At 39.2% G+C, this 25,807-nt stretch overlaps 2 protein-coding genes across 2 annotated transcripts in view; one reads left to right on the top strand and one right to left on the bottom strand.

Moving 5' to 3' along the window:
• Nucleotides 1-6,622: 6,622 nt before the first annotated feature.
• LOC121947193 (vasopressin V2 receptor-like) lies at nucleotides 6,623-10,732 on the top strand. Its single transcript, XM_042492128.1, has 6 exons — nucleotides 6,623-6,913; nucleotides 7,806-8,051; nucleotides 8,303-8,449; nucleotides 8,551-8,842; nucleotides 9,397-9,615; nucleotides 10,527-10,732. The coding sequence occupies exons 1-6, from the start codon at nucleotides 6,644-6,646 to the stop codon at nucleotides 10,709-10,711; spliced, it is 1,359 nt and encodes a 452-aa protein (XP_042348062.1). The 5' UTR covers nucleotides 6,623-6,643; the 3' UTR covers nucleotides 10,712-10,732.
• A 5,526-nt stretch (nucleotides 10,733-16,258) lies between these two features.
• The window catches only part of LOC121947247 (monocarboxylate transporter 1-like), a 33,167-nt gene continuing 23,618 nt past the window's right edge, over nucleotides 16,259-25,807 (bottom strand). The window contains exons 3-5 of the mRNA XM_042492211.1: nucleotides 21,052-21,195; nucleotides 19,812-20,618; nucleotides 16,259-18,540 (exon numbers count right to left, since the gene is read on the bottom strand). Of these exons, the coding sequence (XP_042348145.1) occupies nucleotides 18,251-18,540; nucleotides 19,812-20,618; nucleotides 21,052-21,195 (1,241 nt within the window). The 3' untranslated portion in view covers nucleotides 16,259-18,250. The remainder of the gene's footprint in view (nucleotides 18,541-19,811; nucleotides 20,619-21,051; nucleotides 21,196-25,807) is intronic.

Below are 25,807 nucleotides of genomic sequence, written 5' to 3'. Positions count from 1 at the left end.
GCCACATTGTCTTCATAATCACTACTATCACTTTGTTGTGACTGAGGGAAACATTTTAGGAGCAGTAGTTGTGTTTTTATTAGCAGTTATATTAATAATTTGCATTGCACCTTTAACACAAAGATGCAGCCCAGAATGCTTCAGAGTTTTTACAAATTACGTCAATATTTTGGAAAAGTTTCTAATTATTTACTGAGTCATCACTGTAAGAAACTAAGTCATTATTTGGGGATACTAAGGCATTATTCTGAGATAGTAAGTCATTATTTTTAGATACAAAGTCATTATTTTGAGATAAGACGTCATTGTTTTGATTTGCTAAATCACTTTTTTGAGATATTAAGTCATATTAAATTTTAAGTAATTATTTAGAAATAAGACGTCATTATTTTTGCAATACTAAGTCATTACTTTGTGATACTAAGTCATTATTTTATTATTAGTCATCCTGACAAAGCTTCTCATTATTTTAATAAAGTTTTTAATTATTTTGGAAACTAAGTCATTTTTTCAAGAAAAGTGATTTTGAGAAAATCTCATTATGTTGTGATACTACGTGATTTTTCTTCAGACAGTAGTCTATTATTCACACACGAGTTATTTATTTGAGACACTTGGTCATTATTTACAGATAGTCATTTATTTGTGATACTTAGTCATTTTGAGATAAGTCATTACTTGTAATACTAAGTCATTATTTTAAAATACAAAGTCATCATTTTGATATACTAAGTCATATCTCAAGATACCAACTCCTTTTTTTGAGACAGGATGTCATTTTGAGACACAAAGTCGTTAATCTGAGATTGTAAATCTGGAATAATTCAATAAGCCTGAAGAAAGCTGCTCATTGTTTTGAGAGAGTTTCTCATTAGTTTAAGTTTTCCATTATTTGGAAACACTGAGTCATTATTTTAGGAAAGTTTCTCATTACGTTGAGATACTGAGTTAACTGTTGTGCAACACTAAGTCATTTTTCAAGATGCAAAGTCATCTTAAGAGTCTCACTATTTTTAAAATATTTATTATTTCAAGCTTTTATTTCGAGAGTTTCTCATTATGTTGTAATATTATGATTATTTTGAGATACTAAGTTGTTATTTTGAAACACTTTGAGGTAAGCCATTATTTTAATTTTTGGTTTTATTTTCAACCACCTGATTTTAAATTTTTCTTCTGTGTTGTATTTTTTTACATTTCTAATATTTTTCCTGTGTGTTGTTCTTATATTTTTTCTTTTTTATTGTGTTTTAAAAAAAATCCTGAGTGTGTTTTGTGATTTTAGTTGTACAGCACTTGGTAACGCTGGTTTTGATAAGTCTTATATAAATAAACGTTATTATTATTATTATAAAGCTCACTGATCGGACTCTCTGCAGACGTCAGAAATCTGTTTTAACAAAGATATCAAAATACAGAAAGAAAGAGCTCGAGCAGCGTCGTGTGTGAGTGTGTTCATGTTTTTGTGTGTATGTTTAAGGTCGCTCAGCGGGCCCCTCGATAATTAGAGGCTTCTCCCAATAAGGGAGCAATTGAGGGGGGCAAACAGATGACTGCAGAACGAGAGGTGGAATGCAGGAGACGGAGGGAGAGGAAAACGAGGGAGCAGGGTGAGACAGAAGAGAGTAACTCTTCTCGTGTTGCTGCTTCTCATTTCTCTCCAAAACATCCCACCTGTCACAACATCTGACGCCGCGTCTCCTCCCTCTCCGTCGCCCGCTGATGCACGCACACGCATCAGTTTAATGTGCGTATGAAAGGTCTTTGATCATTCTGGGAGGCTGATAACAGAAATCTCATTTGATCTGCTGCCGTCTTCTTGTGTCCTGCCTGAATATGGATCAAAGTAGGGCCAACAGCAACATGGTTAATATCTAAACAATCAGCAGGAAATTACATTAATTCACCGCTGCCGCCCGGGCATCGCATCCTTTGATCGACACACCCGCTTTATACTCGAGTACCCATTCTTTATCTTACTGCTGCTTTTCATGAGAGAGGCGAGAAGAGGGAGGGATGTTTTAAAAGAGGAGGGGGGGGCGGGATGGGGAGACAGGAGTCAGCAGCGTGAGTTGGCAGAGGTCACCCTCGGAGTAATAAGCAAGAGGGAAACACAGCATGGACGCGGTTAGTGTGTGCAACAGCAGATCAGGTTGTCCTGGATCCTACAGATGCTTCACGGGACGCTGAGGACGAGGACGAGGACGAGGACGAGGTGAGCGAGTCTTCTGTATTTACTTGTGCTTCGTCCTCTCTTTGAAATGGGAAATTAAAATCTGTGCAAGTGGCTGTTAACTTTTAAACGAGGCTGTAGAGGTTACAGGTGGATGTTTAGTTTTGTGTTTAGTGAGAATTTATTTATTAAAGTTGACAGGAGTTCGTTTTTGACAGGAGGAAACTACAAAAGAACGATGAAAAACACGCAGAGAGGTATAAAAGGGGCTGATTTGGGCTTTTTGTGAAAAGAAAAATAAGTTTTGAACAGCAGGTGTGCAGTCTTATAATTGGATTAACATAGCAAAAGGATGTCAGCAAACTGTGAATTGGAACAGGGACTCTGGTGAAGCCAACATCAGCTATATGAAGGGTTCCCACACATACTCATGGACAAAATTTCAAAACTTTTCCATGACTTTAACAGGAACCGGCCCTTTTTTTCCACACTTGCATGGCGTTTTTCAAACATATCAGGTTCGAGCTCTATTCAAACATAATTTCAGCTGGATGGCGTTCATGAAGGGAGAGACGAACGGCGGGTTGAAAATGAGAAAATGAACCTGATGGTAAAGAAAATGTCACACAGACGCATATTAAAACTACATTAAGTCAACAGCTACTGAAAATTTAATTTGCTTTCACGTCACGTCATGTGGAAGGTATGTAATGTAATTAAAAATAACAACGATTTCAATAGTTTTTAGCAAATCCATTAATTTTACAGGCCTGGAAGACGTGATTGTAAGATTCCCGACTTTTCCAGGTTTTCCATGGACCGTGTGAACCCCGTATATGGGCTGAAGTCGACACTGTATTAAACCCTGCGTAGTGTTTTTTAATTGTATCTCTGGCTGCATTTTTTCACTTTCAAACTATCTATATCCTCAGTTGCCACTTCAATGTTTTATTTATTTTAACCTAATCAAGACATTAAAATCTAATAAAGATAAAAAATCATCTATTATCTCTTTATTAGATTTCCTTTGAGATAGTGAGATCATTTTTTAAGTTTGTTATTTTATAAACAGCAGGCTCATGTTTTTGCTTTAACAAAACGCGGTTTTAAGGCTGGATGTTTTATTAAATAGCGACTCTTAACGTGCTGTCTAACTGTTTTCCAGTCTTGTGTTCAGAAGAAAAATTACTGTCAAAAGTTATTTTTCAAAACCGGACAAAGACAGATCCAAGGACTGCTGAGAGGCCTGGAAAGCCTGTTTTGTGTTTACAGATGGATGACAGTGACAGCAGCTTTCTTTTGTTCAGCTTTTCTGTTGACAGAAGTGGGAGAAACACACAGTAAAGTGGAAACAGACAAGCTGTTTGCTCTAATGCAGAGGTTTCCAAACTTTTTTCAGGCTAGATAATGTGAAAATACCTGGGGCCAGCTGCCTCTTGCATGAAATGGATTATTAAAAAGAATAGTCCCACACAAATTACACACAACAGTTTGAACTTTTGGTGGAAAACAATCCTGAGAGCGGTGGCCCCCGCTGCCGACTTTTAGCTTTTCTGCCTAACAGGAAATGTCTGCTGTTAATGGTAACCGTTTGTTTGTTTGTTTTTATATCGTCTTTTTGTGAAAACATATTCTTCCGCCATGCATAGTTCCTAACTGGTGCATGTCTCCAAAATGTTGTGATAGTCCTGCATCATGAGGTGAGTCAAAACAGGAAAAATGAACCTGCCTGGACAAACCAATATTGAGTGTTGAGCCACATGCAGGATATTTTGAACAATAAGCCACTGAGCCCTTTAACTAACACTTACGGACCGTTTTCTGGGCATTTTACGGTGCTTATTATTCCTCGTTTTTTTTTTTTCATAATTTTGGCTGTGCTCATGCATATGTCATAGATTTTGGCAATACTGTGCATTTTTGCTGCGGGGGGGTTCATCTTGGAATTTCCAGCTCAGCTCTACAATAAGTCTAAAATACACCACATAAACAAAATGTTTACATTCATACTGTGAAGTGCAAAAAATGCGACACTGAAAACCCATTCAAACCCCCCAAAAATGTTGATCCTACAAGCCGTCAAAGCATCAAAACATGCACTGTATTATTTTCTGGGTGTTCATTTTTACTATTTTCCACCTGATGATGTAATTTTTACCATTTTTGCCATATAGAGAAAATACATGCAGGTGCACTGCCACAATCAATGTTGCTGCCAATCACTGACACAATCAAAAAATTATAATAAATAATAATAATAATAATTATTATTATTATCATCATTTTTCCTTTAAATCTATTTTTTCTCAGCATTTATTATTTTCCTATTCTTGTCTTTTACTTTATTGTATTCTTAGTCTAGCTTTTCATCAACTAATTTATTACTTTATTATTATTATATATTATTATTTTATTATTATTATTATTTTAGCTGTAAATCTTTTTCATTGTCATAAGTGTTGATCTTGTTTTGTCTTTTTAATCTTTTTAATCTAGTTTTTAGGATATCATAAATTTTAACTATATTATTATAATAATTATTATGGCTTTTGTTTTAACTATTTTACTTAGTTCATTTTAACACTATATTTAGTTTTTTTATTTTTAAGTAAATTTTATTGTTGTTTTTTGCCACCATTTTTATTCTGCATTTGTCTTTTTATTTTATCTTATTAAGTTTGTAGTCTAGAGTTCAATCAACTATTTTATCATTATTATTATTAAAGCTTTTTGATCTTTTTTATCGGCAATCATTCTTGTTTTGTCTTTTTAAGATATCAGATATCTAGTTCTGTACCCTAGTGTTTTTATTTCACCCTGTTTTACTATTATTACTGTTATGAAAAGCTTTTCTATCTTTTTTAATAATTTTTTCTCATTTTTATTGTTTCACATGCATTAGTATCATATTGTGAAAACTGTTTAGTCTTTTTCGTTGTTTTTACAATCTGCACTTGTTCTGTCTTATAATCGGTCAGTCATCTGTGAAGCACTCTGAACAGCGCTTATCTGTGTGAAAGGTGTAACGCAAATATAAAACTGCTTTTGTTGTGAAAGGTCAAAAGCAGAAGGATGTTGCATTGAATGGAAATACTCAAGTAAAGCATAACACCCACAAAAAGTGGAGCACTTGTCTCTAAATGTATTCTTCTGTTTGCTTTTACAGAAAGTTTTTGTTGGTAGTCCCTAACTGACAGTGAGTGTGTAATGTCGATCGCTGCAGATTGATCAAACGACTGTGACCTTATTAGAGGCTGCGCATTTGCACTCATGAGGGGCCCTCTCTGCATGCCTCTGTGATTGTGTGTGTCTCTTTGTGTGTTGAACTGTAAAAGTGTGTGAAGGCGCTACTGTAAACATGTTTCACGTCTCTTTGTTTTACAATTAACGCACTCGGCGAAGCTTGACCCGACACATACCCTCCTGTTAACCTTAGCTGTGTGTTTGTGGGATGTTTACAGGCTGCAGAGGTCAGGTGAAATCAACGTTGCACCAACACTGACTGCAAACGTGCAGCTATATGCACACAACCGGAGTCCATGATCATTATAAACAAACCGCGAACTAAATGACGCTCATGCCTGTTTCATAATCACAGACACCACAATACATCCTGTGATCATTTCTGGCAATATGTCCGATGTTAATTGGCATTCACTAATTGGATGAACCATCACGCAATAAATTAACAGGCAGCTGTGTATTTCCATATAATTCATACATTTACTCCACTACAATTCACATGGAAATATTGTTCTTTTGCTCCGCTACATTTATTTGACAGTTTTAGTTTTTAGCTACTGAGGATACAGATTTTAACTTACACATCATAAAAATGTTAAAAATGCTAATTACTTCATAAATATATCACATTACAGGAACGTTTCATAAATAATGTTGCGTAATCTCAGGCCTCAATAAAACATTTTCTGAATAAATGTTCCTCCTTTGATCTCAATCTGTTCAGGGCAGAGAGAGGAGCAGCTGCTGCCAGTGAAAGCAAATTTTTAGGGGCCGTTTACATGGCAACGGTTCTTGCATGAAACGTTAAACTTTTGTTGCAATTTGGCCTTTTGTTCACACAGCAACGGCGTTTGTGAGGCCTGAAAACGCAAACTTTTGGAACCAGATATCAGACTGTCACTGTTTGAAAACGCCACCCGTCTGTCACTGTGTAAAATGGCAACGCACGGACCACACATGCGCATTACGTTTCAGGTAACAACAGTAACAAACAATGGCCGACTACAGGCCTGTGTTTGTGCTGCTGACTCTACTGAAGTTATGAACGCTGCCAGTTCTCATGTGTGCGCACGCCATTATCGTCTTGTTTGTTTATACTCACTGCTGTAGATTTTAGGTTTTATGTTTTTGAAATACAGATTGCTGCTGCTCGTTGTGTTTAGGGACTGCAATCAAATTTCCTTCAGGATAATAATTATATTTTTGTCTCCTCCTCTCGCAGCTAACATGTCTGTCTCCATGGTAACGGACTCGTACCCGTCAGTCGGCTGGTCAGTGGTGTCCGTGACCCCGGCGGGTACGAACGCCTCGGACTGGGAGCGTGACGCCGTTCTGGCGGTGGCAGAGGTTGTGGTGCTGGCCGTCATCTTGGTGATGGCGCTGCTCGGCAACGGGCTGGTGCTGGTGGTGTTGCTAAGGCGGAGACGACACCACAACCCACTGCACCAGTTCATGCTCAACCTCTGTCTGGCCGACCTGGTGGTGGCGCTGTTCCAGGTAACATTTAAATTTAACGTTTAAGCTGGGGACCAGAGTTTGGGTTGCCAGTATATATTTTATACATATATATATATATATATATATATATATATATATTTCCTTCTTGTTCACTGATGATTTATTTTAATAAGTTGCTAAATCTTTCTCCTGTTGCGTTTTTTTAAAACAACCCCTCTGAGAGGGTCCGTAAAGCCGCTAAATAGCAATAAAGTCGGCACATTAGTAGTCCTCTCCTCCCGTCACCCTGGGACCTTAGATCGTCTTGTTCGTTTTCTTTTTGGACGTGGAAATGTTGTTTTATTGCACAACATCTATAACAGTGTCCCCTACACAATAGTGAAAACACGGAATTGATTGACGGAAAATCTCGTCAATGGCGGCAAAGAGTTAAAAAAGAAACAATGGGGGAAACCCTGCTGCTGACTGATGACATGTTGTGGACTGACACGCAGCATCATGCAGTGTATGTAGCACTGGTGGAGCAAAACCATGGGCAAAACGGGCGAAATCAAAGCAATTTATGCTTATTATTATTGGTTCTATTTAGCGGCCAAAATTTTTACTATTGGAATTATCGGTATGACATCAGAAGTCCCATTATCGGCCCGATAATTATCGTGCATCCCTACTAAATATACTGTTAGCTGCCAACAAGAAAGCTGTAACACAAAAAGATCACAGAATCATGAACTGAATGCTTAAATAAATACAAATGTGACGACCTGTTTGTACACACCGAGTGTTTAACGGTACTGAAGTGAAAAAATAAAGTATAAAAATAAATGAAAAAGAAAGCCTCAGAAACACAAGGCCACAGGTGCACACACCTGTACCGGGTGCCCCCTCTCCCTGCGTCTCACCCGTCCTCCCTCTTGTCCCCCTCTCTGAGGTGCTGCCCCAGCTGGTGTGGGATGCTAAAGGGCGTTTTCCCGGCCCAGACTTCCTGTGTCGCCTGGTGAAATACCTGCAGGTCCTCGGGATGTTCGCCTCCTCCTACATGATCGTGGCCATGACGGTGGACCGGCACTACGCCATCTGCTGCCCTCTGCAGGCGCACCGCAGCGGCGCCACCCAACGCTGGAACAGCTTCATACTGCTGGCGTGGGGGCTGTCGCTGCTGCTCAGCCTGCCACAGGTAGGGTGAAACCTGAAGGGTGACACAGGCTGATCAACAGGTGCTGCAGATCACTGTTACTTGAATGATAACATTTCAATAAAAATCCAAAAAAAATCTCTGATATAATTTCTCTGCACATGATTTTCCTCATTTGTATTAAATTTCTTTCAGTCAAAAATGATTTAGTAACCTGAAAGTCTGTTTGAAATCAGAAGGAAGTAAGATGGACGTTTACAAACGGCGGCCCAAAAACCTCTTTTCTCCTCCAGGTTTTCATCTTCTCCCGGTCAGAAGTGGCTCCAGGGGTCTACGAGTGTTGGGGCACCTTTGCCGAGTCCTGGGGCCTCAAAGCATACGTGACCTGGATGACCCTGGCCGTCTTCATCCTCCCCGCCCTCGTCATCACGGTCTGCCAGGTAGAGGCGGATCAGAACAGGACCGAATTTAATTTTTCTTTCTGTGGAAACAGCTGATTTTAATTCACCACAACATCACTGTACGTCTCATTCTCCATCAGGTGCGAATCTTCAAGGAGATCCACACCAACCTGTACCTGAAGTCAGTGCGCCGCCTGTCCCCCGCCTCCCTCGCTCCGTCCAGACGGGACAGCCAGAGGGGAGGAGGAGTAGGCGGGAGCAGAGGGAGGTCCAGTATGTCTCTGTATGTTTCACCACTCATGTTCAACAACCCTGGGAGTGACACCCGCTGTGACCCTGGGTCCGTCTATCAGCACCTGCCCATGGGTCCCATCAGGCCCAGCAGCATCATGTCACACTGCGACATTCACACCTACAAGGCTGTTCACGCAGGTGAGATCCACACAGTGCCAAATTTGTCCCGAAAGCTTTTTTTATTGCACAGTAAAAATATACATTGCAAATCATTTTTAGACTTTTAGTATACATAAGGTGCCAGAGTGCATAAAACAGTGCCGAATTAGAGCTCTTCACTTTAAAAAAGTGAAGAGGTCCTAGCTAAGCCCCTAAGGTCCTAAAATCCAAGAACTGTCCGAAAATCTGAGAAACGTCCTGAAATACTAGAAACAACCTAAAATCCTTAAAGGTCCTAAAATCCAAGAAACAAAATAAAATTCTAGAAATGCCCTTAAATACTAGAGAAGTGTTAAAATCCAAGAAATGACTTCAAATTCTAGAAACGCCCTTAACCTTAGAAACGTCCTAAAATCTGAGAAGCGTCCTAAAATCCTAGAAAGCTGTTTGGCGCTGCTGCGCCTGGCCTCCTGTCATTTTGCAAAATTTGCACCAAAGCAGAGTAAGCTGAATATTGCTGCCTTAGATAGTTATTCTGTTCGGGTTTTTTTCCTTCCTCTTTATGCGTCCTCATCTTGTGTGTTTCCTGTCAGCTGAGCAGTCGCCTGACGTGCTGCCTGAGCCTGTAGCGCCGTCTGCCGTCTGCTGCCCCCCGCCCAAAGCCCCCCCGGCCCGTGGCGGAGAGGTAACGGCGGCCATGTCAAAGACAGTGAGGATGACGTTGGTCATTGTGCTGGTCTACTCGCTCTGCTGGGCCCCGTTCTTCAGCGTCCAGCTGTGGGCCGCCTGGGACCCCGACCCCCCTCAGAACGGTACTTCTATACTACTTATACTAACAAGTGTGCTACTCGCTAATATTTCACGTGGTTACGTCTCCGGTCTGATCTCAAGCTTACAGCTGCACGCTATGTTTTTTTTTTACATGATGTAACAGAAGTGCATATTTAAGGTTTCTGAGGTGGACAGAGGGCTCCAATGTTGAATTTAATTAAATTTTTGTTTGTTCCGCTCATGTTAATGCACAACAATCAGATTTACATTCAAAACAACTCTAATACACATTTCAGGACAAAAAAATCTTATTTACCTGCCCTTTTCTAATAACAAATATAAACAAAATTAATAAATGGTCTGTCAAACAAAATTTTTGTTGGCACAAGGTGTCATCTTCCAATCAGGAGCAGCTGCTGAGTCAGGTGGGACACCGGGTAAAATTCGGGATACCTGGGGCGGCCTTTAGCTCACCTGCTATTGTGTGCTCTGGCGAGGCCTTTGCAGCGACCCGGGTTTGATTCCAGCCTGTGGCTCTCTCTCTCTCACACTTCCTGTCATTCTACAGCTGTCCTATCAATGAACGGAAAAATCCCAAAAGATAATCTTTAAAAAAAAAAAAAAAACGTTGGTACACCTGTCAGGTATTTGGTTTGATATCAGGTTGCATGTTTCTACAGTAGCCCACAACAGACAAACCAAACACTGGCTCTAGACAGGTCCATTCAACTTTTCGTGTCAGCCGCAAAAAACAGCAGCTCCTCCATGACGAGAGCATTAAAGGAGCATTTCAATGTAGCTGTAATGGAGTATTTTTACACTGTGGTACTTTTATTTGACTAGAGTCTGATTAGGTCCTCAACCAATTAATCTGATCTGATTATATTTAAACCTGCCTCAATGTGCAAACCTCTTACTGTGTGTGTGTGTGTGTGTGTGTGTGTGTGTGCAGGTGCAGTGTTCACCCTGCTGATGCTGCTGGCCAGTCTGAACTCGTGCACTAACCCCTGGATCTACTCCGCCTTCTCCAGCAGTGTTTCCCCGGAGCTCCGTCTGCTGCTCCTCTGCCGCTCACACTCACAGCGCCGGGGATCGATACCCAACGACTCCACCACCACACACACCTCCAACTACTGACCGATCCTGCCACACACACCTCCAACTACTGACCGACCCCGCCACACACACCTCCAACTACTGACCGACCCCGCCACACACACCTCCAACTACTGACCGACCCTGCCACACACACCTCCAACTGCTGACCGACTCTGCCACACACACCTCCAACTACTGACCGACTGACTGCACCACACACACCTCCAACTACTGACCAGTGATGGAAATTAACTAAGTACATCTACTAAAGCACTGTACTTAAGAATGAACTACTAGCTACACTATACTTTTACTTCACTACATTTCTCCGACAGCTTTAGTTACATTACACATTAAGATTTTTGCATAAAAAACAGAAGACAGGTATATTAAATATGATGGTTGTTGTAAATTAATTTACCAAACAGTTTATACAAAAGCAGATGCAACTATTATTTGATCAATCAATCATTCCAATCACAGAAAATTAATTGGCAAATACTCTGATAAAGTCTTTTTGTTCTTTTATATTAATTTGTGAGTTTCTGGGCTGTACAATTGATGTATAATTTTGAGATTTTTTTCCTTCCTTTTTTTGATGTCCTTTTTTCAATTCTTTTTCTTCAATAATTTAATTTTTTTGGGGTGTTTTTCTATTCTATAGAAGTACAACTGCAATGATTTGTTGATTAATCAGTCACTCTATTCACAAAAAATAACTGGAAACTATTGACAAACATTTAAGTCTTGTTCCATTTTTTGTGTTTTTATTTTTCATCTAAAAACATAATGGTATCGTGACGAAAAACTGGAATTTAAAGGGTTAAAATTTTTAAATTTGAATATTTTATATTTATTATTGTGGTGTTCTTTGTAATTTTGGTTATCATTTTGAGGAGAGGGGGTTAAATGGTTTTTTCCCTTCTTTTTTGGGATATCTTTTTGCATCTTTTTTTTATATTTGTTTTGGGGGGTGGGTTTTTTTTTCTTTTAATAATAGTTTGGGGTTGTTTTTTCTTTTTTTAAAATAATTTGGGAGAAGTTCAGGATGTTTTTTTTAGTAATTTGATGGAGTGTCTTCTTTCTTTTGAAGATTTCTCTGCATTTTTGGTACTTTTACGTTTCTTACTCTAAGTACATTTTCCTAATTATACTTCACCTGCTTTTACTTTAGTGCCATATTCAATGCAGCACTTCTACTTGTAACAGAGTATTTTCACAGGGTGGTATTTGTACTTTTACTTAAGTAAAGGATCTGAATACTTCTTCCACTGACTGACTCCTCCATCACACACACCTCCAACTACTGACCGACACACACAACCGACACAGTTAACGGCTGAGCCCCTCATGTAACACAAAAACACCAAGTTTATATGTTATAACGTTACTCTCTTTACTATGCTACATAATTAATAATTACATTTCCACACACACAGTTATGTTAAACAGATAGTTTGACATTTTGGGAGATTACTGACTGGTTTTCGTGATTCGAGCTATATTAAAACGACAGATACCAATCTTCTCATTTCACTGTCTGTGATTAAAAACAAGATAACGAGCTACGAAGCTAACGGCTACAACAACTAGACGGTTAAGCTACGTTAGCATAAAACTTAGCTAGCCAGTCTGACTCTGCCCGAAAAACGACAAAATCCAACTAAAAGCAACTCTAATTAACCAAAGAATTAACACTTTATATCTACAGTACATTCATTTGTGCGAAGAAAATGCGTTAAAAAACGACATTTCGCCGTTTGAAAGGGTGTGTACCTGACTAATTCCCGGTGTTGAGGCGTTGCCAGGAAACACCATAGACTTAGCGCTCTCATCCAAGAAGTAGTCGGTGACAATACCCAGGTATAAAATGGCGAAATTGTGTTTTTTACACAATTACTAAGGTCTTGGTAGACGGATTTATCGCACTAATCAACACCTTAAATCTTCTGTGTTTAATTCGTATAACTAAACAAATCCTTCAAATGACAAATTGTGATTTAATATGTGGTTATGTGCCGGTCAGGATTATTTCCTGGTGGCGATAACTTTCTGGAGGGAAAACTGGATTAAAAGGATACTTAATCAGTTTTAAAAAAGCTTTTTATAACACGAAGTGAGTAAAATGTTTTGTTCTATGGTAAATTTCCCAACTTACCAGCATCTTGATCTCTCAGCCTAGGTGGCTTTTGTTGGCTCAAAGGCTGTTGGGATTTTGCTTTCTGTATGTCCCTCTATGAACACAAAGAGTACAAAAGCTAACAAGAGAGTTACCCGCCCCTCTTTTGCTCTCAAACTCCTCCAAACTGAGATAAAGTTAAAACTAGGCAGTGCTAATCAAATATAAACCAATATTTTGTTACAGTATTGCCCATTTCTCACCTAAAATGTTTTCAGAGATTTATTTCAGCCCACCATTCATTTGTAATTCAAGATCGTTTGTAACCAACTGGCCACCATATTGTTTCCTGTGATTTTTCTTATAATTACATTACATTAAAAACATTACATTACAAATAAACTTCAGGAATGTTATTCAGCACAACATATCTGAACGATTATAGTATGTATGAATATAAATGACAAAAATTGGATAAATAAGCAGACATGGGGAAAAAACAAAGTCAGATCCAAATATAGGAAAATAAATGTATTGTAAAATTTATAAAATAATCAACTGATTTGTGAGATATAACATCCTGCTGTTAGGTGGATCTTATTTCTGCAATCTGTAAAACAAATCAATTTTTTTTCTTCAGGAAGTCATAAGCACAATACCACAATTTGTCATCTTGTCAACTTTAACACTAACCTATACAAATAGATAAATATGTACAAATTTAAAAAATGTATATAAAGTGTTAATAAGTGTGCTTTAGGGGTGCTAGATGCATTTTGCTTCATTTGGATAGAGTCTGGGTAGCTTTTTAGCGCAGTAATGTTAGCTCCACCGTATTCGTCATATTGATCATCAAGGAAGCAAATAAGGCTATGCAAACTTCCCATAATTTCAAACTATTCATGTAAGTACAACAGGTAATTACAATCAACTGTAATAAATTTTATAAAGAGTAATTATTGTAAATAATGTGTTTTGAGTGATTTTTCTGCACCTGACTGCTGATTTGAAACAAATTTCCTTTTCTGTTTGGAAAGAATACAGCAAATGCAATGAAAATTGTTTGAAAAAAATTTATTCATTCTCTCAACAGTCATAAAAACACTTCATACATACACACATAAAAACACCTGTCACTACTAAAATAAACATTTTTCAGAAACAATGATTTGTTCTTTTTCTTTTAACATGAAAATGTGCTATGGATATATACGGTACCGTTTTTAAAAACCCCTGCACTGAAAAACATTCACGTTTCAATGAAATGGTTTAGTTGCAGTCTATCATAGTGTCACCTCTCCCTTTTACATACTCATATCGAAGGTAAAATAACTGAAGGTTTTAATCAATTTTGAATCAGAGTGAATCAAACTGGCCTGTTGAATAACAGTGTATTATGTACCCATGATGTAGATCTGCTGTAACTGAAGGAAAATCAGGGTTTAGAGCAGGGGAATGTGGACACACCGAGACAGCTGGGCCATCTGCAGCTAATTTCTCTACTCCTCTCCCTAAAATATGGACCTGAACCAGAGAGAAATCAGTCTCCCATTTGTACCAACAGACATCTGTTATCATCAATCTTAGACAAAACCTTACACTTTGAAATGGTTTAAAAACTAATACTTACATTTGGTCAGTAAAATTACCAAAACCTTTCAAACAAACGAAACAGGAAGCACACAGTGTAAACGTTCACCCTTCAACACATTCATTTACATTGCCACTTAAATAGAAAATGTGAAGCATTTTCTTTGTACAGAGGGAAATATTGGACCAAACGACCGCCCATGAGGGAATTTATAAAAGTAATGTTTCTTTGCAGAAACCGAACAGTTGTATCTTTCATTTCGAATATTTTCTTCATATTAATAAGGATTAAGATTGTATTATTACGTTTTTTGTTTTTGTCAACAAATCCCATCCCATCCTCTCTGTGGCTCTCAGCCCACTGCTTCTGTAAATCTTAATAAAACAGTTCACAAGTATGTACCTTCATTTAAAAAAATAAATCTATAACTTCCTAAAATAGCTGGGCACTGTAGTTTGTATCAGATGTTACTCAAACAGAAGGAAAAAGTGTATTTGTTGGGGACTATTTTCTGCTGTTGATGATACACATCATTACTGAGTACAAAATAAGATATTTCAGTACTTTGTGTCGGGATAAATTCATTATTTATTTGGATATTTTTTTCTGGTATTTGTTGACAAAAAGAAAAATATAGAACATTATCATCATTTATGGTACAGTGGAAGCTGCTTATAATTATCACCTGTGCCTGGGTCAAATTGATCCCAATAAACTGATTAATATTATTGCAGATTTTTAAAATTTTTAAATTATTTTTTTAATGCAGTTTTATATCAAATTCATATTTGTATATTTATTACATGAATAGGGCTGTACCCGACTGTGAATTACGTCAGTCGAATCAGATTTGGCTCTTCAATACGAATATTCGACAATTAATTTTGTTTTCCATGCAATGTTTTAAAAATTGAACGGCGCTCTGCAGGACGTTCAATGTGACTGCAGCATTAACGTAATATAATAAACAAGCTAAATGTGCTAACTGCATATCATAAATGTGCAACACACTAGATATCAAACAAAAGCCAGAGACTGTGTCGAATTAAGCTGCTGTGAGCTTTAAATTCACAACTTTCGAGCAGAAAATCTCTCCTCTTTCCTCCTCTGTGTCCGCAGCTCTCTGTACCAAAGAGTAGCATGAAAGTCAAGAGCGCTCACTCCGCAGCAAAATCTGGGGACTAAAACGTCCCTATAGGTACACTGCAGAGTACCTATATGTGTGTTGTCATGCATGAAAAGATCCAAAATGAACACTGTAAGCAGACTACTTGATTACTAAAAGCATTTAAAGAGGGATTTCATCCCAACGTTTTTGATCACTATAAGCGGTTTCCACCGTATTTTAAAAAAAAGATGAGGGTAGATGTTAACCACCACTTGAAGAAATGATCACAGCCTAAATATTCAAATGAAAAGTGTAGTAAAAAAAAAGTTAAATAAAAAAAGGTAAAAACTTAAACTTTTCTTCAAAATTATTACTGAATATTTTGAAGAATGACACCTTAAAGTTAAACGTTTAAACCAAATATTGAATAGTTTAAAACCTTCATTTATTTTCCCAGAAGAGAAAATAAGGAAAGCTTATTCAGGCTGAAGAGGTCTCAAATCTTCTGTTCCCTTTAATCTGGACACAAAAACTTCTCAAACAAACGTTGGCAGTAAACTCAGTCATTGATCATCATCGAATATCTGTGATTTCAAACTAAATCAAACATTGTGAATCTGATATGACACATTCTGTACAGACAAACTGTGAGACGTGTTTGATACTGCAACGGCTGAATCTCAAACAAAAGGATTAAACCTGGCTATAAACTATATGTTAACACACACACACACACACACACACACACACACACACACACACACACACACACACAGATGTCTCTCTCACACACACTCTCTCCCAATCATCCAAGTACACTAAAATCCATTAAAAAGATTATTTGTAGTCAGATTGTCTTTACACAGTGAGCTAAAATAGATTCTTTTTTTTAAATCACAAAGGTTTGCTGATATAACTGTAAACTACAATCTGTTATTCACAATTTAAAAACAACACTCGGTTACTACAACTCCTCTAATCTATAATGGAAAATCAGGATTGTGTGCGACTCCAGAGTGAATTTCTTTTTTCCTATTTTGGCACCACAGCCGGGCAGGTCAACACACCACACACACCCCAGTTAACGCATCGATCTGGTACAATCACAGCCTCTTTTTCACCCCCAAAAAACAGCATGTGGTGTCATTTAATACTGTGAGTGCTGATCACACAGCGGGTAAAACCGGCGGGGCGTAACTGTGTGAGCGGTTTTGTTTAAATGTGTCTTTATCAATACGACGATGCATGATGAGTCGCTCTGGTTGGAGGGTGTATGACACAAAATTACACACACAAAGTGCACACGTTTATGTACAAACACACACTTAACAGTGCCTCCTACGCTGCAAACAGTGTGACCCTCTCAAGAGACTAAAACACTCTTTCTTTCCTATGTCTTTATGTTTTTAACCATTTTTTGTGCCTCATGTCCTCGACTACAAATGTTATGTCTGCCAACTCGGGGTGGGCGATACCACAAAAATTGGTTTTAATCCGATACCAAGTTATTCCAGGGCCAGAATCGCAGATATTGATACCAATACAATAGTTTTTATTAATAAAAATCATTAGATGATAAAGAGAAGTAACTACCGTTAAGATTTCACAGGGCTCCATGCTGCTTTCTACTGTTTACTGGCCTGTATGTGACGTTGAACAGGACACACCAAAACAATCCCCCACACACACAGTCATCTGCCGCAGAGCTGTGTACACAACCCTGCCCCACTGGCAATGGGAAATTAGTTTTCAACCTATTTTTAGCGGGTTTAAAAAACCTGTGTGCACACGCCAGTTTTGGTGGGAAAGGGGAATAAGAGGACGCTGCTGGGTCTGGAGTGTGTTGTTTGAATGCGGAAAACATGAACGCGATGGAGGAGCAAACAGTTAATGCACTAGATGTGTTCACAACAACGTGGCGATGTTTGACAGTTTAACTGCTGAAATATAAACAGGTACGACACAGAAGAGAGAAACTAATCTCCTTTTTGGTATCCTATCGTTGCTAGGATCGATCTGTAAAATGGAAACTTAGTATCGAGAACATCGATATTTTGGGATCGATTCGCCCACCCCTACTGCTGCCATACTCCCTGCGGTGGTGAACTCCCAGATTTCTTTATTCCAAATTGTTCTAATTTTACGTGCAAAAATCTACATAAAAACCTGGAAATGTCACAACCTGAACAAACAGATTTACTGCATCTATAGTAAAGTGAATGTGTCCTTTTAATTCATGTCCAGCCCTTGAGGAGTGAAGTGATGCAAGTATGTGAGGGAAAATGTACAGTATTTTAAAAGTACTGTATGTACTCTGAGCCTCAGTTTAACTAAAGCAGAGTCGAGTGTGTGTTTGAGGTTCTGAAACTTTACGGCAGTTCAAGACCCTGAGAGTAAAGTCCTCATTATTTTTCTGGATTTTTTTAAACGTACAGTCATCCTGTCTGTTGTGCGTCTATCTGGTTTTTATACAACATGTAAGTGGTGTGTGAGCGCTCCTGGAGGACTTGAGTTCACCAAAGGCACGTCAAATACCAAAAACCAAAGGTCTCAACGAGTAGAAAAGCTGCTTGACGAGCTTCCCGGGCGGCGAAGCTTCACGTCACAGCAGCAGGTCTCAGGTTTTAATGACAATTTAATTTCTATGGCTTCAGGGTTGTTGTGTAAAAAGGTTTTATCTAAAGACGGCGTGCGGTTGCTGCAACTTGTGTGTTTCTGTGAAATACGTGCGTCCCTTTCGAGTCTGTTTTTGAAATTTTCCTACACTGTGTCCTCGTCCATCTTGGCAACTTCATCCATCGTGACAGCAGCCGGCACGTTGTTCTCCTCCATCGCCTCGTTTGATTTAGACGGAGAGGGAGGCGCCAACATGGCGGTGCGCTCCTCCTTGGGCTCCTCCCTCTCTTTTCGCTCCGCCTCTTTCTTCTCGCGTGCCAGCAGACGGTAGTTGATGCTCATTCCAATGAAGAGGATCACACTTGCGACCATGAGGATGATGCCAGAGGAGATGTAGGTGTAGTCGTAGTGGTTGTAATAGTTATAGAAACTACCTGAGGGCGGAAAAAAAGAAAGAGACTCAGATTTAACATTTAACGTACATTTTGACCATTTTTTAACCAAGAGGTGACCTTAGAGGCCGAAAAATGACGCCAACACAAGAGTGCCAAAAACTGCAGTTCCTCTAATGACCACTTGAGGCTCCAAGAGCGAGTCAATCCTCATACAGGGTTCCCACACATTTTCATGGACAAAATTTCAAAACTTTTCCATGACTTTTTAAGGACCCATGATTATTATTATTATTGTAAACGTTTTTGCTCCTCTTGCCCGGCATTTTTTAAACATATCAATTTCAAACATAATTTCAGCTAGCTGAAAGGAGAGACGAGATACAGGGAAAAAATATGTAAAAATACATGCTGGTAAACAAAACGTCACGCGTCAATGCACGTTAGAGCTACATTAAACTGACGCCTTCAAAAAATTAATTTTTCATCATGTTACGCTGCATGGATTCATTACACAAAACACATTTTCATGATTTTTCCAAAACTTTCTGTGATTTTCAGACCACCTAATTGGAATTCATGTTTCTCTCTTTTACCAAAAACAAGATTTCTGCGTCACAGAACCTGACGTTTTTAATTTTGGCGTCCATGTTACCATGTTAGAGCAGCCACACTGGGAGCGTGAGCGGCGTGGACGGCATGGACGGCTTAGACAGCGCTGCTCAGCTGCAACACATCCAGAGATATGTGAGGCTTTCTCCTAAAATGGTCTTTTGATAATTATATTGACTCTATTCCCCCTTCTACCTCAGTTTCAATGTTTTTACCTGTCACAGAGATTAGGACATACAAAAAAAATAAATTTAACTCAACATTTCCTGTTTCAAAATAAAAGCCCTCTGACATGAATCCGTCAACAGAAGGCATTTTGCTGTGAAACACTTGCAGGGCTGTGTGTGTGTGTGTGTGTGTGTGTGTGTGTGTGTGTGTGTGTGTGTGTGTGTCAGTGGCTTGCACTGCTTCATAAATGAGTGGAGTTTGTGCTTTTAATTGTGTAGATACCGTAGTTACAGTTGGCAGCTCTGCAGCGCGCGCACGCACACACACACACACACACACACACACACACACACCGGTGTGAACACACACTGCTCATGCAGTCTCTGCAACATGAAGTTCATACGAAATTAAGAGTCTGTATTTTTGACAGTATTTAAAATCCCGCTGTGAGGGTCTCTAAATACGCTTGTATACCGCGATACCGCCCGTTCCTGCTTCTACCTTTTTTATCTGATGCACGCTTGGTGTCTTACCTGTCAGCGGCGGACCCAACAGTACCGGCCCACACTCCACTATAGTGACCAGACCCACGGCTGAGGAGAACCGCTGAGCTCCCACCAGGTCCATCAGCGTCTCAAACAGCACCGCACTCAGCCAGCCGAAAGCAAAACCAAAGAAGATGGCGTACACCACAAATCCAGTGTAGTCGACCGACAGCGGCGCCAGCACGTGACAAACTCCGTTGTAGAGGACGGCAGCGGCGAAGAAGTACTGCACCCTGGGCCGGACCCACTTGGTGTTGGCCAGCATGCCCATGGAGGGGCGGGCGAACATATCGACGAATGCCAACACCGACAGCAGGAAGGCCGCCTTCTCTTTGCTGATGTCCTTACTCTTGGCGTAGTTAGAGAGGAAGACGAGCGGAGCAAAGAGGCCGAAGAACATGACGACGTTGCCCATCAGGTAGAGCAGGAAGCCGCGGTGTTTGAACAGCGTCAGGTCGATGAAGGAGTTGACGGTCTGCAGGCACGTCTTCTTAGGCTGTGCTGCAGCCGCCTTGCCGTCGCCGGCCTCGGCGTCGGGCTTGGCCGGCTGCGGTTTGGGTCCGATGGGGCGCATGAGGGAGCCGGCCACGCAGCAGTTGAGCAGAAGTCCTCCCAGGATGAGGAAGCTGCCTCTCCAGCCAAACTGATCGTACAGCCAGGAGTTGAGAGGAGCCAGGGTGGACAGAAACACGGGGCTGCCAGCCATCGCGATGCCGTTGGCGATGGGGCGGCGCTTGTAGAAGTATTTTCCGATCATAGTGAGAGCTGGATTCAAGTTGAAAGCAAGTCCCAAACCTGGAGAGAGAAAAGGAGGAGAAACAAAGACGGAGGGTTACATGAGGAGCAGATGAGAAAAACATTGTTTTTCTTTTGTTGTTTTGTTTTTTTCTCAACCTTTCACATACAGGTGCGAGCAATTTCATTTTTCAATATTTTCAACATGTGAGAACAGAGCGAGAGAGCGGAGTGGAGCGATGAGAATTCGCGCTCACGGAGCAGCGGGCAGAACGTGCAGCTCCTTTCAGAGGTTATATTACTGATCGACGGACATTAAAGCTGAGACACATCACCCTGATGATGATCTGGTGAATGAAGCATTGTGTGCAGCAGAAGAGTTGTGTGTCACGTTTCAGCTTAAATATTAAATCCACTATTCTCAAACGGCATGTGGCACAAACATCAGAGCCTTAAAACATCCACACAGACAGTTAAAGGCTGAAACACTGACCTCCCACTACTCCTATGAAGAAGTACAGCTGCTCCACAGTGTTGCAGAAGGACGCCGCGACGAGTCCCGACCCTGCCAGACAGCCGCCGACTAAGATGATTGGTCGACTGCCAAATTTGTTCACCAGGATGCTGCTGATTGGACCTGGAGAGAAAGTAGAGAGAAGGAGAACTGAAATCATCTGAAGCAAAGATATCTTATAATGAATAAAGTGGGAGGATTCAATGCTTTTTATTTCTTTTTGCTTTTTATCATTTTAAAGTGAATATTTTGTCAATTTTCCCAATTTAATAACATTTCATAGACTAAATAAATAATAAAATTTAAAAAATCAACAAATTTATTATTACTGAAAAAAGCTTTTAGATGAACTTTTAGAAATAAACTGAATATTTTTTTAATTGGATAAAAAAAGACATCTGAAGACATCACCTGAAGGAGACTATAACAGTCAATTAATTGACATTATAGTTAATCAATTAATATAATCAGCAATGACAGGAAAGGCAAGGCAGCTTCATTTGTATAACACATTTTACACAGCAGGATAATTCAAAGTGCTTCGCAAAGCAATAAAATATAAAAACATAATTAAGGATACAGATTTACAATAAAAGAGTAAAGAGATAAGATATAAAAGGTAAAATGAATAATTTAATGATCTTTTTTTAAATTAAAATAAAAAATCACCTCTAAAAATAGCAAAAATACAGACAAGAGATGCAAAGATAAAAATATTTTTTAAAATGATATGAAATCAAGTTTAAATTAAGTTTGCAGTAAAGACATGAAAACATTTTGCAGCCTTATGCATGTAAACATTTTTGTTGCAGATAAACATTAAGACAAAGACATTCAGGTGCAGGCACAACACAAAAACATCAGCGCATGATGTCGACTTTTCACCAACAGGTGGCGCTGTGGTGGCAAAAATAAAAGCGGGACAATGAACGATTGTGTAACAGCAGCATGGATGTAACATGGAGGGAGAGAGGGAGGGAAGAGGGGAGGAAAAGGGTGAGGAGGAGGAGGAGGGAGCCAGGCAGTGCAAGGTATCACATGGCACATGACAGAGAGAGAGCTGATGTAGGAGAGAGGAGATAAAATGTCAGGACGTGAGGGAGGAGAGGAGAAAAGGAGAGGAACAAGATAAGGGGAGAGGATAGGAGATGAGCAGAGAAGAGGAAGGAAAAATAGAAAAAGAAAAGAATAAAAGAGGAGCGAAGAGAAAAGAGGAGAGAATATGAAGAGGGAAAGAAGGAGAAAAGGCGATAAAAAGAAAAGAGGAGAAAAGAAGAGAAAAAAAGGGAGAGGAAAGATAGAATATGAAAAGAGAAGAGAAGAGATGAAGAAAGAAGAAAAAAGATAAGAGGGGTGAGGAGATAAAGGAAAGAATAAGAGAAAATGATGGATGAGAAAAGAGGAGAGAAGAGTAGAAGAGAAAAGGGGGGAAGAAGAGAAGAATAGAAGACAAAATGTGAGAATAAGGGAGGAGAGAATAAAAAGGAAGAAAGGAGAAGAACAGAAGAGGAGAGAAAAGAAAAGAAGAGAAAGAAAGAAAGTGAGAAAGAAGCAAGAAGGAGAGAGAAAAGAAGAAAATATAGGAGAAAAAGTAGAAAAAAGGGAAAAAGAGAAACGAGGAGGGAAGAACAGAAGATAAGACAGGAGAGGAGGAGAGCGGAGGAGAGCGGAGGAGAGCGGAGGCGCTCCACGTGTCTCGGTTTGCGTGCCAGCGTCTCGATGAATGAGCCTCACATGGATCCAGACTCGCTGCTGGATGTGAATACAAAGTAAAGACGGCTGTGTGCAAACACACCGCGTGACACGGCAGAAAATTCATTAAAGCCAAACCGCCGAATATCATGAAGAGCGGAAATAATCTGTTGATTAATCAATTAGAACAGATAAATAATCTGCAGCTATTTGAATAATTGATTAATCAGTTTAATGAAAAAATGCCAAACATTTTTGAATTTCCAGCCTCTCAGATGAGAAAATACGCAGCTTTTCTTCCATTTTTTGTCGTCAAAGTGAAAATCTTGACCTGTTGGTCGGAAAAAACAAGACATATAATAATCGCTAATCAGCATGACATAATAATTAATCAATTATCAGCGCTGATCTTTTTCCAAGAGTTAATGATAAGTACATAGTACATACCCTCTCATTTACGTACTGAGGTGGAAATGCACGCGGAAATGTAGGTTGAAAAGTGGAGTTAAACATGTTTGAGAAAATAAATGGAGGAGGCGGCAAATAGGGAAAATCATACATAAATGCATAAATAATTGCAAAAGTAAATACATGCATTTAAAAATGAATAAATAAATATGTAAAATGGAAAATTAAATGGGAAATTAAATAAAGTGGAAAATAATAAGCAAATAAATATGAAAATGAATTATTGATAAATAAAATGGAAAAATAAATTAACTGAATAAATACTGGCATTATTGGCATTTTCATTTATTTATTTTTAATTTTGTCAGTTTCAGTCTTCCATAGGATTCAACCCTTTTTCTATCTGCAAGTTGCTGTAACAAGTGAATTTGCCCATAAAAATATTTGCCTGATTAAGCAATAATTAAAATCCCCTTCAGTTTCAGCCTTTATGACGCGTGTCACAGGCTGAGAGGTGCACCAAAATGAGTTATGAACACTTTTAGAAGATGCAAACATTTAGGGCTGCAACAACTAAACGATTTTAAAAATGGTTGGCAATGAATTTCAGCATTGATTAGCTGTTATGATGCACATCAACATGCACTGTGGTGAAGTCCGGTTATTTAAAGACGGAGACAAGGGACAGAGAGGACAGACAGAGTCTGTCTCCTCTCTGCTGTGTGATGGATCAATGTAACAGTGCATTAGCTATATTTATCTATTTAATTATTTATTTGGATCCTTATTGGTCCACACAAGTAAACATTACATCAGAGTGTATAATGAATATATAAATCAAGTTTTAAAATAAATGTATCAAAGGCTCTGCGGTTACAAAGACAAAGAGAAAACAGCTAAAGGTTTTTCTGTCAGTTGTGATTGTTTTTAATTAACCTGTAATAGAAAAGCATAAATATAATTCCTCTTTAAAGGATTATTATTATTATAACTATACTGTACCTTACTCCTGACATTGCATTTCTCCGTTTAATTTTAAACTCAACCATTGTTTTTCTATTTTTCTTTTAGATTTTTTATGTTTTATTGTATTATTAAACTTATTTAATTATATCATTATTATTATTATTATTATTATTGTTATTATTATTATTATTATTATTACTATCATTATATTATTATTATTATTATTGTTGTTGTTGGTCACAAATATGTCAGAGACAGGAAAACGAACTCGTGGTAATTAGTCAAACTTCGGTCAGAGAGACACTGGAGTTTACAGAATTTTTTGGCTGTTTCAATATGTTCGTCAAACACAGTCTAAAATGAAGCTTTTATTTCTTCAGAAAAGAAATTAGACTAATATCGTCATCAATGTCCACTTATTTAATTAAATGTTATTGTATTGGCCTCGTCTGTAGTTACGCTTGATGAATCATACATTTGCATTTAGGGTTGTTGGTATTTTTTTTTAAATAAAATGCCTCAAATATTTTTTTTTCTTTTTAACCCAATAATTATCAATAATCAAAGTAATAATCGACAAAATACAAGTGATTATCAAACTATTTGATGGCTGCAGCCCTGCACTCGTTCTGATATCACTCCCATGGTCTATCAGCTGGCATCCGTCTCCTCACAGCCTGCGGCGCCTTCACGCCGACCACGGCGGCTCTGCCCTTGAAACTTGGCAGCTGACCGCGGTGGTTGGGGGCAGCGCTGCGTGCACGAGCGTTCAATCACGCGCTCACTAAATACCTCCCTAGCTTCTGTGTTGTGTCTGTCACTGAGGGCCTGACCGGCTGGCACGAAGCCCAACTCGGTGGGCTGCCGTGTTCGGGGGTGGTGGGTTTCCATGCTGCGGTCGAGCAGGAGATCCACCAGAACACACACACACACACACACACACACACACACACCAAACTACAGCATGAATCTGAGCTTGTTCGGAGCTTCGCTGTGAACAAAAGTGAACCTGTACAAGGACAGGAATGATTCTGCATCCACTCAACACTCACGCATACATAAACAAATGAGTTGTGACAGTCTTTGTTGAGGCTTGGCAAAACACAAAGGGGGCAGTGAGTAGTGTTCTCACAGATATTATATAAACGATTTGTTCTCCCCCCGCCCTCCATCGTTTGCTCTCGTTCTCTCCGTGAAAGAAAAGAACAGAGAGGAGGACAGAAAAGACCTGTCCTCAGCTTCACTCTGACACAGCATCCTCAAGTGAATAAAAAAAAACCACATCCAGAGTGAAGCCAGCTGTGACGAGCTATTCCTCCGTCTAATTTTAGCAGAGATGTTTTTGCCTCTAACTGTGCAAAGTGTTGTAGATTTAATTCTACATGACAATGTCTCTTTTAATTTCCTTCAGCCATTCACTACAAATGTTCAGCTTCAGTGGACAACTGAAGAGTAAGAATGAGAGCCTCAGCTGATGATGAGTCAGTCATACCAAAAACAAACCGAGCACACAGCAGGGACAGCACAAACAGCTGATTGGATTTGCCCCAACAGTTAAATGCACCGCATTACTCACAGCACACACCATCCCTCCATCTGCAGCGAGCCTTTGAATACTTCACTTTGTTGCAGAGAATTGGATTTGAAGATAGATATCAGTCTCAAGTCT

The sequence above is a fragment of the Plectropomus leopardus genome, chromosome 8 (assembly GCF_008729295.1).
Source record: "Plectropomus leopardus isolate mb chromosome 8, YSFRI_Pleo_2.0, whole genome shotgun sequence".
NCBI classification, from domain to species: Eukaryota; Metazoa; Chordata; class Actinopteri; order Perciformes; family Serranidae; genus Plectropomus; species Plectropomus leopardus.
This window is presented reverse-complemented; position numbering and strand designations above follow the sequence as displayed.

Coding starts and splice junctions, on each gene's coding strand:
- LOC121947193 (XM_042492128.1), top strand. CDS start 6,644: ATGTCTGTCTCCATGGTAACGGACTCGTACCCGTCAGTCGGCTGGTCA. Junction 6,914..7,805: donor TGGTGGTGGCGCTGTTCCAG/GTAACATTTAAA, acceptor CCCCTCTCTGAG/GTGCTGCCCCAGCTGGTGTG. Junction 9,616..10,526: donor CCCCGACCCCCCTCAGAACG/GTACTTCTATAC, acceptor GTGTGTGTGCAG/GTGCAGTGTTCACCCTGCTG.